The sequence below is a fragment of the Maylandia zebra genome, linkage group LG7, assembly GCF_041146795.1.
Source record: "Maylandia zebra isolate NMK-2024a linkage group LG7, Mzebra_GT3a, whole genome shotgun sequence".
NCBI lineage: Eukaryota > Metazoa > Chordata > Actinopteri > Cichliformes > Cichlidae > Maylandia > Maylandia zebra.
The window spans coordinates 3,607,356-3,622,831 of NC_135173.1; the positions used below are offsets into that span (position 1 = coordinate 3,607,356).

At 40.8% G+C, this 15,476-nt stretch overlaps 1 protein-coding gene across 1 annotated transcript; it reads left to right on the forward strand.

The window, feature by feature from the left end:
* Positions 1 to 55: 55 nt before the first annotated feature.
* On the forward strand, positions 56 to 15,205 carry tspan33b (tetraspanin 33b). The gene is made up of 8 exons (XM_004568273.2): positions 56 to 279; positions 7,156 to 7,213; positions 7,625 to 7,752; positions 7,907 to 7,981; positions 10,578 to 10,673; positions 11,041 to 11,169; positions 13,005 to 13,166; positions 14,785 to 15,205. Exons 1-8 carry the CDS (start codon positions 184 to 186, stop codon positions 14,851 to 14,853), a joined length of 813 nt encoding a protein of 270 aa, XP_004568330.1. The 5' UTR covers positions 56 to 183; the 3' UTR covers positions 14,854 to 15,205.
* The last annotated feature ends 271 nt before the right edge of the window (positions 15,206 to 15,476 follow it).

The window sequence follows — 15,476 nt, forward strand, 5'->3', positions numbered from 1 at the left end:
CACGGTGAGGCGGCGTCACAAATCCATGCCCCCCCCTTTTTTTAAGCCACCCCGACACCAGCACAGCTTGCAACCCACCCGCTTCTCACAGATTCACATGGCGCCTGCAGATCTGCTGGGTGGGGCAGGAACTGGGGACTGTTTACAAGTGAAACTCGCTGTAGCTTTACACCTCAATAAATAATGGACCGGAAACTGAATCTGGACCGAGCTGAGACATTCTCCTTTGTCAACCCGTGGATCAGATACTTTCTCTTCTTCTTCAGCTTCTTATTTTGGGTGAGTAGAGTTGCAACGATAAAAGTGTTGCAACGATAAAATATACTCTAAATATTTTGGAGAATGCAAATCACCAGCAATCAGAGAGCTTTCAAAGAAGACAGATCTGCTACAAAGAAAAACCAAAAAATATATAAATAATAAATGGAGAAAAGAAATTCAGCTATTATCAGGAGTTAAAAACAGCAGGAGCACCCAGCCTCCATGCTGCTACCTATTTCACGTTTAGTACAGTGTGGAGCAGGGAAATTATTTTACTGCTATTGTTAAATAATTATCAACAGTACCATTGCATTAATAATATAATCTGGAGTTTATATTGCATTCAGGGGTTGAACAGTGTGTCTTTCAGAAAGACTGAGTTGCAGGCTGACAGGAAGTTGTATGCAGAAGTGAAAGCAGATAGTTATTTTGAGCAGCAGGCTAAGACGAGGCTTTAACAATGTAACAGATAGCTTTAAGAAGGCCTTAAGCAGTTATGACTATTTTATACACAATGCATATCTGTGCTTATTAAAGAGTTGGAGCTCGGTCAATTAATTGGGGGTCGGAAGCTTTGTTCGGCGCGATGTTCGGACAATCTATTGTGCAAGTGACTTGGAGCCATAGAAGGAATTGCAATACATGCTTACAAAACACTTATATATCAGATCATTTTATATTAAGCTTTTAAGTAGAGGTTCTTGGTTAAAACATTTATTTAGTAGAAGACATACACATAGTCTCAGTGAGCCTCTGTCCTGGTGAAAGGTCAGAAGTGCAACAGGTGAATTGAGAAAGAGCATGTGAGGTCGTGACACACACACATGAGTTAAATTTATTTAGAGGAGAGATTAGTCATGTCTGGTTGTAACTGCAAAAGTGTCTCGGTAAAAGAGGAACCGTCCTTGTTGTCTCGGCAAGAAAGAGGAACAATTTACTTTAAGACAAGAACGGAAAGTACCAGCCATGAAAATAGAAGATGATCTTCTGGGTGAAAAGCCATTGTTGGTGTTGATCTATGTATAAAATGTATCTGTGACGCATGAAGGGGCGTCAGTAAATCAAACCCTGATGCTATAAAATATCTGTTCATGCTTTGATTAAGTCGAGGACTACTGGCTGTCTGCGTACAGAGTGTCTTCCCACACGTGTGTTCATTAAAATCATTGTTGGACCAAGACCTTCTGGACCATGAGTGGTTTGTACTCTCCCTCCTCAATTTTGAACCTTAACAACAGTTACACATGAGAACTTTGATTGCCTGTATACATCACTGCAGCAATGCATTCGTAACAAATAAATCGAGTACTGACTCATACTAAACCATAAAACACCATGTAAGCACACTAGTACTCTGTAAATGAATTCTACTTGGAAGCTGTTTCTGAATGTAATAACTGCAGCATCATTTCACAGCATGATTGCACAAATGCAGAGTCCACAGTTACAGTGCTGTGAAAAAGTATTTGCCCTTCCCGGTTTCTCATTTTTGTCTCATTTATAAATTTCAGCTCATGTAACAAATTTTAATATTACAAAGATTGTCCAAATAAATGCAGTTTCGTAAACGATGCTTTCGTTTATCAAGGAAGGAAAGAAAAGCTATCCAATCCTACCCGGTGCTGTGTGAAAAAGTAATTGCCCCCTCAACCTAATAAGTGGTTGTGTCACTCTTGGCAGCAAGAACTGCAATCAAGCGTTTGTGATGACTGGTATTTAGTCTTTCGCATCGCTGTGGAAAAATTCTGGCCCACTCTTGTTTGCAGAATAGTTTTAATGAAGTCTCATTGGAGGGTTTTCAAGCATGAATGACCTTGTTGAAGGTCACGCCAAAGTATCTCAACCTGATCTGAGTTCGGACTTTGAATAGGCCACTCGAAACCTTCAGTTTGTTTTGCTTTTTTGAGCCATTCAGAGGTGTACTCGCTGGTGTGTTTGGATCATTGTCCCGCTGGATTGCCCAAGTGTCCTTAACCCTCATAATGTCCTCCCGATTTCCATGCACCTGTGGTCCTCAGGGGTCAAAAATGTCCCCATCTGGTTTGATTGATACTTAATTAATATGAAGTGGATTTTCCCCCCACTTTTAATTAAAACTTAATTCAAACATTTTGACACAATTTTTTTTTATTCCATTTCAAATTTAAATCTGATAAAAACCTCATAAAAATGAATTTTTTCTTTGTTTTCAGGTAAAAAATAAATGAAATCATCAGTTATCGTGAGGATCGTTTCACAACCAGTCGGTTGCTTTAACAGATGATCACAGACGGGTTTATGTCAAAGTTAATTTAGAAAGCTGTTTTTAAACTACAAGTTCTTTACTGGCAGCACATAATCACATCTGTGGTCCTCAGGGCTCAAAAATGACCCCGTTTGCTTTGAAGCAACAAGTATAAAATATCATCCATCTCTGTGTTTCAAGGTTTTATTCAACTTTATTCCAACTCATTGCCTGACAGTTTTCTATATTTTGGCATGGTAGGAGGGCATGAGTCTGAGTGAAGGCAAACTTTCATGAGGACAAAGGCGTGTCCATATTTGACACAAGTGCAGGAGGAAGCTCAGGTTTATTCCTCTGCACTGGTCCCATCATGGACAGCTTTCTTTTCTGCAGTTGCAGGCCAAGGGTCATATACAGTAAACAAGCTGTTACAGGTGATTGTTTTCTTTTGGAAACCTGCAATGTTAGGGACAACTCGCGTGTCCTGACTGCAGGACAGACGGTTTGCCATCGCACACGAGCATGTTCCATGTACAGCTGGACCTGCATCACATGCTGCCCATGTTTTTATCTCATAGTTCCCTGGTTTACTTGGATGTTCTGTTAGAATGGACAGAGTCCTCTGAAGAGGACTTGGTGCTCATACAGTCACATCAGTACCAGGATCTTACATCACAGCAGGAGAAACACCCACTTGTTCCATACACCTCATGGGAGCACGTTTGTGTCATGAACGACGATCATCTATTGTGTCTTTATCAAGAAATTATGTCCTTTTTGTGCTTCTGTGATTAATCTTGTGTCACCTTTAAAACTTCTCTACCAGACTCAGGATGTCATAAACTGGCCGTAGCGACTCTACTGGATGCACGGCAGTAAGAATCAACACACCCACATATGCCTACAGCTGCATTCGGTCCATTTTTCTTCCTCTCTCGTCGTCCCTCCTTGTTCGTCATCGAGTTGGCTGTAGAGCAGGTCATCTGCTAATTGGATGGTTGTTGGTTCAATCTCTGTGTGCTCTAGTCTGGAGTTCTTACCAAGGTGTCCTTGGGCAAGTTACTGAACCCCAACTTGGTCTCTGATGCATCCATTGGCATGTGAACGTTAAAAAGCAGAATACAAGCAGAATACACTGTGTGTAATGCTTTCAGTACTCGAGTAGAAAAGCCACTGAAGGAGTATGGGACCTGGCACATGTGCTTGGACTGTGGTAGATCATCTTTCTCTGAGGCACATGAGAGAGTCAGGCATCGTCTGTCACTGGGAAGGTTAGAAGACCAGATCAGTGTTTCCTCACGTTACTGCAAATATTCCTCTGTCTCAGCTGATTCCTCTTTCCTGCTTGATTCTTTTCTTCATCATAATTGAAATGGATGATGTGTAGTCCTCTGACCTCTTCTATTTCAGTTTCACATTCTGAAAATTCAAGAAACTTCAAGAAGCCCAGTCACTTTCTTTCCAAGCTCCTCAGACTACCATGTCCTGGATGCCTGAGAACCTACTTGAACATAGTTCAGATTCTTCATCACTTTTCTTCACTTCATAGCCTTCTTCCACTTCTGCAGGTGGATGATGTGCTTTTTCAGAGAAAGGGTAGCATGTGCTCTAAATATTGACAATATTTTCTATATCTTCCAACCCTGGATCTTCCTGAACATTGATTCTCCCTCCTCATTATACTAGAGGACAATATGTGCTTTGTTCTTCTGCTCATTGCAAAAAAAAAAAAAGTATGCTCATCAAAGTATGCAAATCTCCAGTGCAATGGAGGCTTGTGAGCATACTTTCTGTGTATGTTTTATTGTAGGGTCGACCTTACAATACAAAGCACCTTGATGCGACTGTTGTTGTGATTCGGCGCTGTGTAAATAAAATTCCATTGAATATAGAGCACCTGCCTCCTCGTTATGCTGCCTGTTGTTGTTGTTGTTGTGGTTGTTAAGACCAGTGCTTGACCCCACACATCAGTGATCCAAGATCAAAGATGTTTGAAAGCAGTATGGTGTGAAAATATGACCCTTTGCAACACTTTGTACTTTGGGGTCATTTTTGTCCACGAGGACCACAGGTGATATAAAATCCAATAAAAACCCCATAAATAAATCAAGACAATCATATTACTATTTGTATGAAATGTTGTGTTTGTTTTAAGCCAAACATTCCACCAATTTTAACTTTTATCTTGTCAGTCTTCAGCATATTTTCCCAAAAGTCTTTGGGATCATCAGCATGTTACTGTTTGTTTTTTTTGGCAAATTTGAGCCTCTGTGTTCTTTTTGGTCAGCAGTGTTTTCGCCTTGTAACTCTCCCCTGGATGCCATTTTCGACATCAGTTTCTTTCTTATTGTTGAATCGTGAGCACTGACTTTAGCTGAGACAGGTGAGGCCTGCAGTTCTTTAGATGTTGCCCCAGGTTCTTTGGTGACCTGGTGGACGAGTCGTTGATGTGCTCGATGTGTTGGTGAAACAGAAAATAAATTGGTTGATATATTTGAACGATATTCTTAATGGTAGATAAACTGTTACATTTCAGGCAGTATAGTGGATACATAACTGCATAAATGTGTGAGCACGCTGATGTTAATGGATGCTTATATGTTTTTTGCTCACTAGCACAGGAGATGATCTGACCCAGTCACAATTCAGCCCCTGTCAGTCGCTCACACCATCACACCTTCCATTTCTCCCGTATTCAAGGACAGGTGCCCTAAATCGCTTATTTTCTAACAGATGTCAGGCATGCACGCACTGCTGATATGACATAATCATTATGCATTTTGTGCAAGTCTTACATTATACACGCTCCTCTACTGTGGCTGTTAGTGTAACAAAAAGACAACAAGGCAACTGGGAAATGATAGAAAGGTACAGCGGATACACTGAAGCAGCCATTAAAGCACCGCGTCCTCCATGAGCAGTTGCTTTCGCACAAAAACACACACTATTAAAATAGAGCTGTTTGGCTCACTTACTTTCCCAGCACATTACAAGTCGAGCACACAGATCACATCTCTAACTCTGCTAACTCCCTACACCTCCATTACATCCCTGTTCATCCAATCCTCCACAAAAACAGCAGGGGGGCAAACACTGTACTGTGCTCCTACTGTGTTTAGAGCCAATCAGCAATAACTGCACCCGCAGCAGCCTCATACCCCAGCCTGTGTTGACTTTGTTTATCAGACATGGGCTCAGGAGCGAACACTGCAGCCCTAATCCATCAGGCCTTTGTCCCCCCGTCCCCGTGGCTCAGTTGAGCTGGCTTTCACCTCCACACAAAATCCTCTGGGAGAAGTCTGATTCATCCCTTTGAAAAGCCTGAAAAACAGAGCTGGAATACATTCACTGTGTAAGTGTGTCTCCTGTTGCAAATGCCACCCTCATTCACAAAAGGCACAGTCAGTGGAAAACTGACAAAAGGAGCTGCAGGTGCGCACACTCCTACACGTCAGAAAATACCCCTGAAAAATGTACAATGGTACTTCCAAAGAAAATAGGCGCTATCCACGTTTTGTGTTTTGGCAGCTTTTCTCTTGTCAAGGTAGATTATTGATTCAAAAAGTAGTACCATATCCTGTCATGCAATAATTTACATCTCCAGAGCACAAAACACCGGTTTGGCATGAAGGCTGGCCAAGGAAAAATTATACCTCTTTCAAGGAAAATTACACCTCTAGAGATCCAATACAGGCTTCTGAGACAGAAACAAATCTGTGTTTATAAAGGCTGAACAAAATGCATCCTTTATACACAAAAGCAAACACGCACAAATTAGTAATCAGGAGAATGTCTGTGAATTCGGAGGCTGGAAATGGAAGCCAGGACCGCACAGATTGTTATTCAAGGTGAGAAAAGCAATCACAGAGAGAAGGGAAATTAATGTTGACAATGTAATCAACGGGAAGCGTTAATTCCACCTGTTTTCCACTCACTTGGCTCCTTTAATACGTCGATTCTATTTGGGTGAACTCACCTCTTCAGCAGTTCACAACACGTTTGGGTAACACTGTTTAAAAGAAGGGCACGCACACACATCACAGTCAAGAACTAAGTGAAGTTAGGGTGGATAATAAAAACAATTCTCTAACCAAGGTCGAGTTCTTCTCGCAGTTCTATAAATCCTGATAAAAACTGGAGAGAGCATTTTTCAGTTCTGGAGGATTTCCATCGCAGTCACAGGTGGACTGAGTCTGATTTCTGTTGCGAGGTTCCACATTAAACCGAGGTCCATATGTTATTATTTTTTTCCCTGTTGATATCCATCTGTCCGTTTACCGCCAACACATAAACTAGTGATGCAGTTACCATGGCAACGGGTGCTCTGCCTACTCAGCACCTGAGGAAAAAGCTTATCATCACTAATCTAATCACACCTGTCCTGCAAACAAAAGTCCGAGGCGGCACCCTGGAAGGAACATGTTTCCTTTCAACAACTTTTTAAACATCCAAATAAAGACTCAACCTGGATAAATTACAAATACACAGCATTTTCTGGGCTTTGCTATTGCTAATTAATTACCAGCTTAGAAGTATCTGGTGTTGAATTTCCCAAGCAGAATACGAAGGACAGACAGCAAACGCGATAGAGGAGAATTACTTGCTTTCTTTGCTGGTGAAAAATAAATAAAAATTGCTGGTAACAATAAAATCATCTCCTTTTTTTCCAGGTTTTCTCCCTGTTGATTGTTGCAATTGGTGTGTATGCTAAAGTCCAGAAGGCCACAGGTACGCAAGACGACACTTTTCGCTCACACTTCCTAAACTCCAAAGTGAATTAAAGACCAGCGATAAACCGTCCCTCATAAAAAGAGGTGCAGGAATGAGGTGGCACTCTCCTTGGGATCGTAAACTGTTTAGCTTTCCTGGCACAAAGCAAATGTGTGTCAGGCTTTCGCCTTCATTTTACCTGGTGTCTTTAATTTTGTAATTACTATGAGATATATATATAGTTGAGAGACAACCAAAATTTTTTTACCTGTGTTCATTGTGCACAACCCCACAATAGATCATTAGCTGCTAGCGTAGGAAGGGATGCTGCAAAGACAGGGAAACAAGGTACATGATGGAATTATTTAAATCAAAATCAGGTATTGGGGTTGGAAACAAACAGAGGCTGTTTTCCCATCTTTCTGCCAGACACGGTGAGGGATACGTTCCTGATCGACCCGGCTGTCATCTTAATCGTGGTGGGGGTGGTCATGTTCTTCATCACTTTCTGTGGCTGTATCGGAGCTCTCAGAGAGAACATTCGCCTCCTCAAGACAGTAATAGACCTCACAGACACATTACAAATACTGGCACAGTGTTTTGCTTCCATCTAATCCAAAGCCAAGTCTCACATCTTATGTGTAACAACTAATCTGTCCTTTAAGATGATATTAGTCACAGCCTTTTAATATTTTTGTCTTTACTCCCTAGTTCTCCTTCAGCCTCACACTGGTCTTCCTCACCCAGCTGGCCATAGCGATTCTGGGCTTCTTTTACTCCGATCAGGTATCTGAATCTTTACAGACTGTTCTGTGCACTGGCTCAGTTATTCTACGGGGCCATTTAAGGCCACATTCAGGCTCCAGTGATAACAATGAGCACTATTGATTTATGGTGTCATTTCCCGGCTTATGGACTTTCTGTACATTTGTAAACTGCAGTATATGCAACTTAATAAGGCAGACATCTGATCCCACAGATGGGCCAGCTTAGCCCACAGGGGAAATGTCTTGTTAATGTCTGTGCTGCGCAGCATACACAGGAAACAGAACGGCAGCTTCCAGTGAGAATCAGTGTTTGTGTCACTCTCTATAAATCCTCCAAATGACTCAGGCTTGTTCTGTAGACTGACAGAAAATACGCGAGAACTTTCTCTCGGTATTACAATGTGATTTGAAGTGACTGGATATAAAAACTATTTGGGTTTATTGTGGCAAAGTTTTAAATGCTAGTGGCAATAACGGCAACGACAGCACTGTGTTCAGTGAGCTAATTGTTGGCACCTGGGGACAATGGAAAGAAGCAAGAGTGTGCTTCCAGGCAAACTCATAAACTTTAACGTACTACGTCTCTATGTATATGAATAAATAATGGTGCCAGTAGTAGTACCAGTACCTTTGACCACTGGAGTTTAAGTTTTATTGAGCTCGCTGACATGTTTGGTCTTTGCATTGATGCGTTTGTTTTGCAGTTATTCCCACAGACCACAGCTTTTATTGATTTCAGAATTAAGTCAACCTGACTAAATAGTCTCATTCGCAGACTGTCTCCTGCCTCTCTAATTGATACAATTAGAACAATTTAAAACAAAAAAAGAATTTTAACGATTGTTTTTTATTATACATTAATAATAAGTTTAATTCCAGGTCTAGATACATTAAAAATGTCTGTTTTTGTGACCATAGGTGATCTACTCTGTGGCTGCATGAATGTACATATGTACTACAGTACTATATCTCAGCCTATATCTTATACTTATATGACCCAAGTGATTGGTTTGGAGACTACGGAGATGAGAAGGATCCCCCTCCACTTATCCCCTTCACTAACATCCCATTAGGGCTCCACCGAGAATAAAAACCACAACAGCCAGCAGTGGCAGCACTCGCTGTCATCAGTGGCGGGGATCCTGGTGCCTGATGATACCTCTCCTCTCCCTTGTGTTCTCTGTCAGCACTCAGACTGCCTGCTGCTAAACAGAGTAGTTTAACAACCCTCCCAGCATCCTTCCTCGCTAAATGATTCAAATGCTTCGGCACTTCAAAGTGGAACCAAATGTTCCATTTCAACAGATCCCTTGAAGGAGACTTTGCCACTAATGACACACTGTGACGGTAGCCTCCAAAGCCCACGAGCAAACTGCACCACGTGGGAACAGAAACAGGGGAAGGCACAGGGTGAGCGTAAGGAACATTGTAAAAATCCTAACACAAATTAACAAAACTACTTCAGGATAACATTTTGGGCTATTTTGACAGTGCTCACAGTATTTATCAACATAACCTGTTCTAACGTAGTTTGTAATGCGAACAATTCACAAAGCCTTTAGCAAAGCATTCAGAGAAGTTCGTTTTAATGAGAATTTAAAGTTCAGTGGCTCATTATCATACAGTGCTCCTATTAGTATATATTACATCTGAACTCAGCCTGTATAACCATGGCCCTCTTTGTTCTCAGCGTCTTAAAGGGTGGAAGAATAGCAAAAACAAATATGAACAATGCAAGCCCTCGTTAATACTCTGAAAATGAAAATAATCTTACAGACAATGAAAGTTAAAGTAACAAGCAGGACAAAATTTCACCGTCTGAATCAGCCTCGTTCAGTTTCAAATGCTCATTACTGATAACTCAGTCAAATAACGTATTCATATATCATCTAGGTTTTGTTTATTCAGCTCGAGAGGAGCTGATGAAAATCGATACATAATAACAAATGGCTAAGTTCAAGTAATTATCTACTATAATGTAGAACCTGCATATGTGCTTTGTGTTTGGTATGCGCTTCATGTATAGTTCTCACAGGCACAAATGGTTTTATTATTATGTATGCTGTACTTCCTGCTCTGCTGCCGCCTGGTTTACGTGCATCCCGCGGGACGCTTTACAATGTAAACAGGACGATGCTGTGTTGCCTCCAAACCCATGTGTTAATATTTGTTTATTTTCAGAAAAAACTGAAGTGGCCTTTTATGGAAAAAAAAGTTCAATGCAACGTTGAACATGAATACCGTTTATGCAAATGTGAAAAGTCCCACAAAAAGTCGATCAAATCTACAGCAAAGCCACCTGATTAACTATGAATAGGTGTCTGACAGCTCCCCAGAAACCGTTTTAGCTTGGATCTGAAATTATCCTCGACTTCATCATTTCAAGCTTTGTGGGGATTTTCCACTGCATCTGTTCAAAAGAGGGTTCACAAAAAGGTACTTTACAATCCTCCAAAATGCTACCCGAGTAATTAACTGAGAGATCAGTTGTGTCAATGAGCACCTTAGCAGGCAAGTAACAAAGACATCTGTAGATAGTTTATTGTAAAACATGCAAAATGTTGATATTAAAGCTGTTATTCTGTGTATTCAATCAGCCTTTTCCTCTCTCTTAGGCACGGGGTGCTTTGGGAAAGTTTGTAAAGAAAGCAATTGTGCACTACAGGGATGACCTGGATCTGCAGAACCTGATGGATTACATTCAAAAAGAGGTGCTCTCATTGGCTATTTCCACTGAGCCGGAGTGGCTCCTTTTGTCTGTAGAAGTCTTCAAACTGATCACAGATAGTTTATTGGATGCATCTGAGACTAAAGCAAGAAACCGCAGTTTGTTTTGTTTGTTTTTTTGCCTTAGCGAGGGTTTCCACAGGAGGCTACATGCAACTTACAGTTCCTGTTCTCTGTGGGTCACCTCATGTGAAACTGCTCTTCCATCTGCACATGCTGGCACATTTATGAGTTTGGGTTTTCCCACGGGAGAAGCCCTGACTGGCAGGATGCCCAGTACAGACCAACACTATGTTTCTAAATATACACCCGATTTCACTTTTCACTCTTCATTTTTCTTTTTCCCCCCAGTTCAAGTGTTGTGGATGGAACAACTACACTGATTGGTCTTGGAACCTCTACTTTAATTGTACACATGACAACCCCAGCTCTGAGCGCTGTGGTGTGCCTTATTCCTGCTGTACTCCTGTTCCTGGGGAGGTCAGTCTCTGTTTAGCCTCTTAACATACACAACATGTACAAACTAACAGCGTGCCTTAAAAGAAACCTTAACACAAACTTTCATAATCTTAAGATGATGTATTATTAAGATTGCTGACCTCACAATTTCAGTCAGCATTTCAAATTTGTTCAGTGTTTTAAATCTTCTCTGTCATGCCGAATTCACTTGATTAAGCAACTGACAAATCAAACCTCCTTCACATTTATGATAAACAGAAACAAGAAAGGCAGAAAGATTGTGACATGAACAGAACAAGCAGCTGTATGATGATGAAACAGGCTCTTAACACTTTATTAACAGAGAAAAATAAATAAAACTGCTGAGAATTTAAAGTTACAAAAAAAATCTTGTATCTTGACTCAGCAGGGTCTTATGCAGGAGCTTGGTGAGTAGAACAGACTGTGGCAATAAAGGATAACACACGTAAAGCTACCCAGCCATGTTGACACAACTGTGCGCCAGTTGTGTGTATTTCACATTCACCTCCACACATCTCTCTCTGAATGCAAGATATGTATGTGGCCAGTATTCAACGGGAGACAAAGTATGGCAGCTATGCATGTATTTCTTCTAAACTTGGAGAAGAGGACTTCCACGGGTCCCTGGAGTCTCCAGACAGTTACATTTGATTAGAAGTGAGGCTTCTCTGCTAAGACATCAGACTGTCTTATCCAACAGAAGTGAGACTGTCAGCTGATGATGGGGATTCAAGACTTTCCACTGACAAGCTGGCATTAAGAGAGACCCAAAGAAAATTTGAAATCATCTATAAAATATACCCGATACTTTAGCTAATGGTCTGTGGATGCTGAATTATAGCCAGCACTGCCTGACTGTGACAACCTGCGTTGTTTTGACATGTACGCAAGTGTGTCCAAACTAAGAGGCTCTCAGTCGGGAGGTGGCAAGAACATGTCTGCATCTGCTTGTAAAAGCAGTTTTTGGTATTACCTTCCTTTCCTTTGGGATTAGCTGTCATGCACAGAACTGGTCTCATAATGGCCAACCAGTTTCTCTTAAAAGGAATCTGCAAATTGATTGGTTGAGTACCTGAATGAGTCACTGCCAGGCAATTTCCATCTTAAAGAAGAAAGAAAAAAAAACATGTTTAACATATTCCGATATGATCAACCTTACAGTAAATTTGCACAGATGATTCCAAATCAAAGTCTTCTTTCATGAAGGTTTTATGATATTTTGAGACTACTGAATCAACACTACAGCTATCTGCGTGCATGAGGATCCATGCTGTCATACAAACAGCATATATGTAAATGTCTGCATGAGCACAAACTTTGGATTCACAAATACACGCAAAAAAATCTCTGTACAGACGCAGCAGCACAGCTTGAAAACCACCACTGAGGAAAAAACATCTATCACACTATTGATTAAACATCATGCAACTCTGAAAACAGATCACAGCAACATTTTACAACATGGGGTAAAAATAAAATAACATTAAAAACAACTAAAAAAACGATTAATTAAACAGTTTGAGAGCTGCTGCTGTGCTGCGACCTGCTGGTAGTACCCTGTAACTGCATGGTTCCCTCAGGGATTAGGTAGCTTTTCTTTTCAGAGCCAGTGGGTTTTGCTTGTACTGCTCACATTATTTTCTTTCCTCTCAACAAACGTCACTCTTTCATTATTTCCAATTTACTTTCAATTCAAAGTAAAAACAAGCAATGTGAAACCAGCAGCATGAAAGCGAGATCTGAACGTATTTAGAGTGCTTTAGGTTTATGTGCTTATCAATGTATCATGCACTCAGTGTTTCGTCTGTCTTTGCTTTTGTTCATCTGGCTTACAGGCAGTGATCAACACTATGTGCGGTTTTGGAGTTCAAACGCAAAACTTCATGGAGGCAAACAAGTCGATCTACCCAGTAGGCTGTGCAGACAAAGCAGTGATGTGGATCGAGTCTCATCTGCTGCTGGTGGGAGCTCTCGCCTTGGGTCTGGCCTTGCCTCAGGTAACCCAGTGTAGTAATTAGGCAACACAGGACTAGTAACTTGCCAAAAGGACTAGTTTCATCTTGAATAAGACTACAAACAAACAAGCCAATATAACTATTAATGAAAGTTTGCTGGATTCAGTGTGTAGCAATCAACATATTGACTGGAGACGCTCCCTCAAAGGCAAACTTCAAACTGGCGTTTTTGGATGTGGCTGCGAAAACAGTCCAAGCTAGACTTCAGCAATCAGAACCATGCAGACTTTATACTCGCATACAAATCTCAATCTGAGAGCTTCCCACGGCCTTTTTTACAAGTTCAATATCGTCCTTGTAAAAAAATAAATAAATAAATTAAAAAAAAAAAAGGGATAAAACTTGGATTCTAGAGGAAACCAATAAGGAGTAGGGTTAATGTGAGGCCACTGTGAATCAAGGGATTTGGAATGGTGTGTTCTACCTAGACAGCAATAACTAGGCACATTGGGACAATAAAATTTTAACTGCACATTATTCATTTATTACACTATCCTAGAATGAGTACAGGTTAATGTGCAACAGAGGTAGAGGGGTGTGTGTGATAATGTAATATGTCTAAGAGATGCTGACGACTCCCTGATTCTCACTGTGCAACGCACCACGATCCCCCAGCATTTCCGCTGCAGCAGACGGAAATCTAGAGAATCTGAAATGCCAGAATTTGAAAATAGACAGGCCTCCTCTTGAAGCTCTTCTTCCTCTTCTAAATCCCTCCCATGTTGTCCCATAAATATGTACCAAACATCTATGCTGACGCCTTCTATTGCAATGGCAGTCCTTTATACTACTTACCTGCTAAAATTTCCCATCATGAACTATATTTTTTTTAAATGGGTCAAGAGAAATGTATTCACACCTAAGACCACCTAAATTACAAAATGCTGACAGGATGTGTTACGGGGATGATTTTGTTTTGCCCCTCTACCAATGATGCTAAAAACATGCCCTGATAACTAAATAAAACCATTCAATACTCATTAAGCAAACATGAGATCAAATTAGCACTTATAACGAGCTGCCTCTAAATAATTACTCTGTTTACTTATTAAAATGTTTCAGCTAATATTAAATGGCAATCTAGCAGAAGGTGTAACTTTAGCACAGGATGTTTAAACTGATTTGTCTCGTTCTCATCTGTACGCTAGGCTCTGCAGTGAATCTGAAGAGAAGCACAAATTACCCACAAGGCCCGACAGAGCAATTGCATTAGTTTTCTAATGCTTTGATGTGCCGTAAATCTGATGAAGTTCTCTTTTAAGTCTTGCATATCCTCTCAAAACACTTACCGACACTTACTTTGTCTGCATAACAAGCCAAAGTGTTAATTATAGACTGCTGTTTAAAAGCTGTGTTTGCAACCCAATGGTTTGGTTTCTCTCTGTAAGAACACCTTAGGATCGGCTTGACAGGTGCGTGCAAATGTGAGTACGCAATTATTTTAAGTGACTCGTTTGAGTCAGTCTCAACTAATTTGGGAACCTTTCTTCCCAGCGCCACATTGCAGCACCCTGCTAAGGGACCTTGAGATGCTCGGTACAGAAGGTACAGTTACAGAGAGCCTCTTCTGTGATCTAAAGTGGCTGCTGTTGTCCTCTAGATTGCAGGAATTGTGCTGTCCCAGATCCTGATCTCTCAGATTCAAGATGAGATTACCTCAGTGTTGTGAGAGCGCTACGACAGAGGGGAAGAAAACAAAAGAAAGGAACTTGCAGTACTCCACTCAGCTTCTCTGACATGTTCAAGGACATCTTTTCTACAGCTACTACTGCAATATCTGGGCATGTGATATTCTTAACATGTGGTTGCCTACAGGTATACAAGTGTGATGCACTTTAATGTATTATTTACAGTCAATTATATGCCAAGTGTATATATTATTAACCGGTTTTGAACATTGACGTCAAGATTTCATCTCTTTAAATGTGAAAAGTTTGCTTATAGAATTGAGTTAAAACATATGCATTTATTATTTTATGTTACTGTTTATCACTGAACATCAGCTCACATAAAGCAAGTCATTATGTGTCGTTTTTAAAGGTCTGGAAACACAACATTCACACACTGCTCGCCTCCCTCACTCAGCTAACGGGAAAGAAAGAGAGTGAAGTAGTAAATCAAACAATTTCTGATCCTAAAGTCAAGGTAGGCGTAGCCACACCTCCACACAACCAGGCAAGAAGGTGTCACACTGGATTTTGTGCGAATGCAGCCAATATGCAGTGTACGTACTCGCCACTGTGGGCCATCTGTTCTGCAACCCTGTGTTGGTCAAACAGATACAGACCTTCA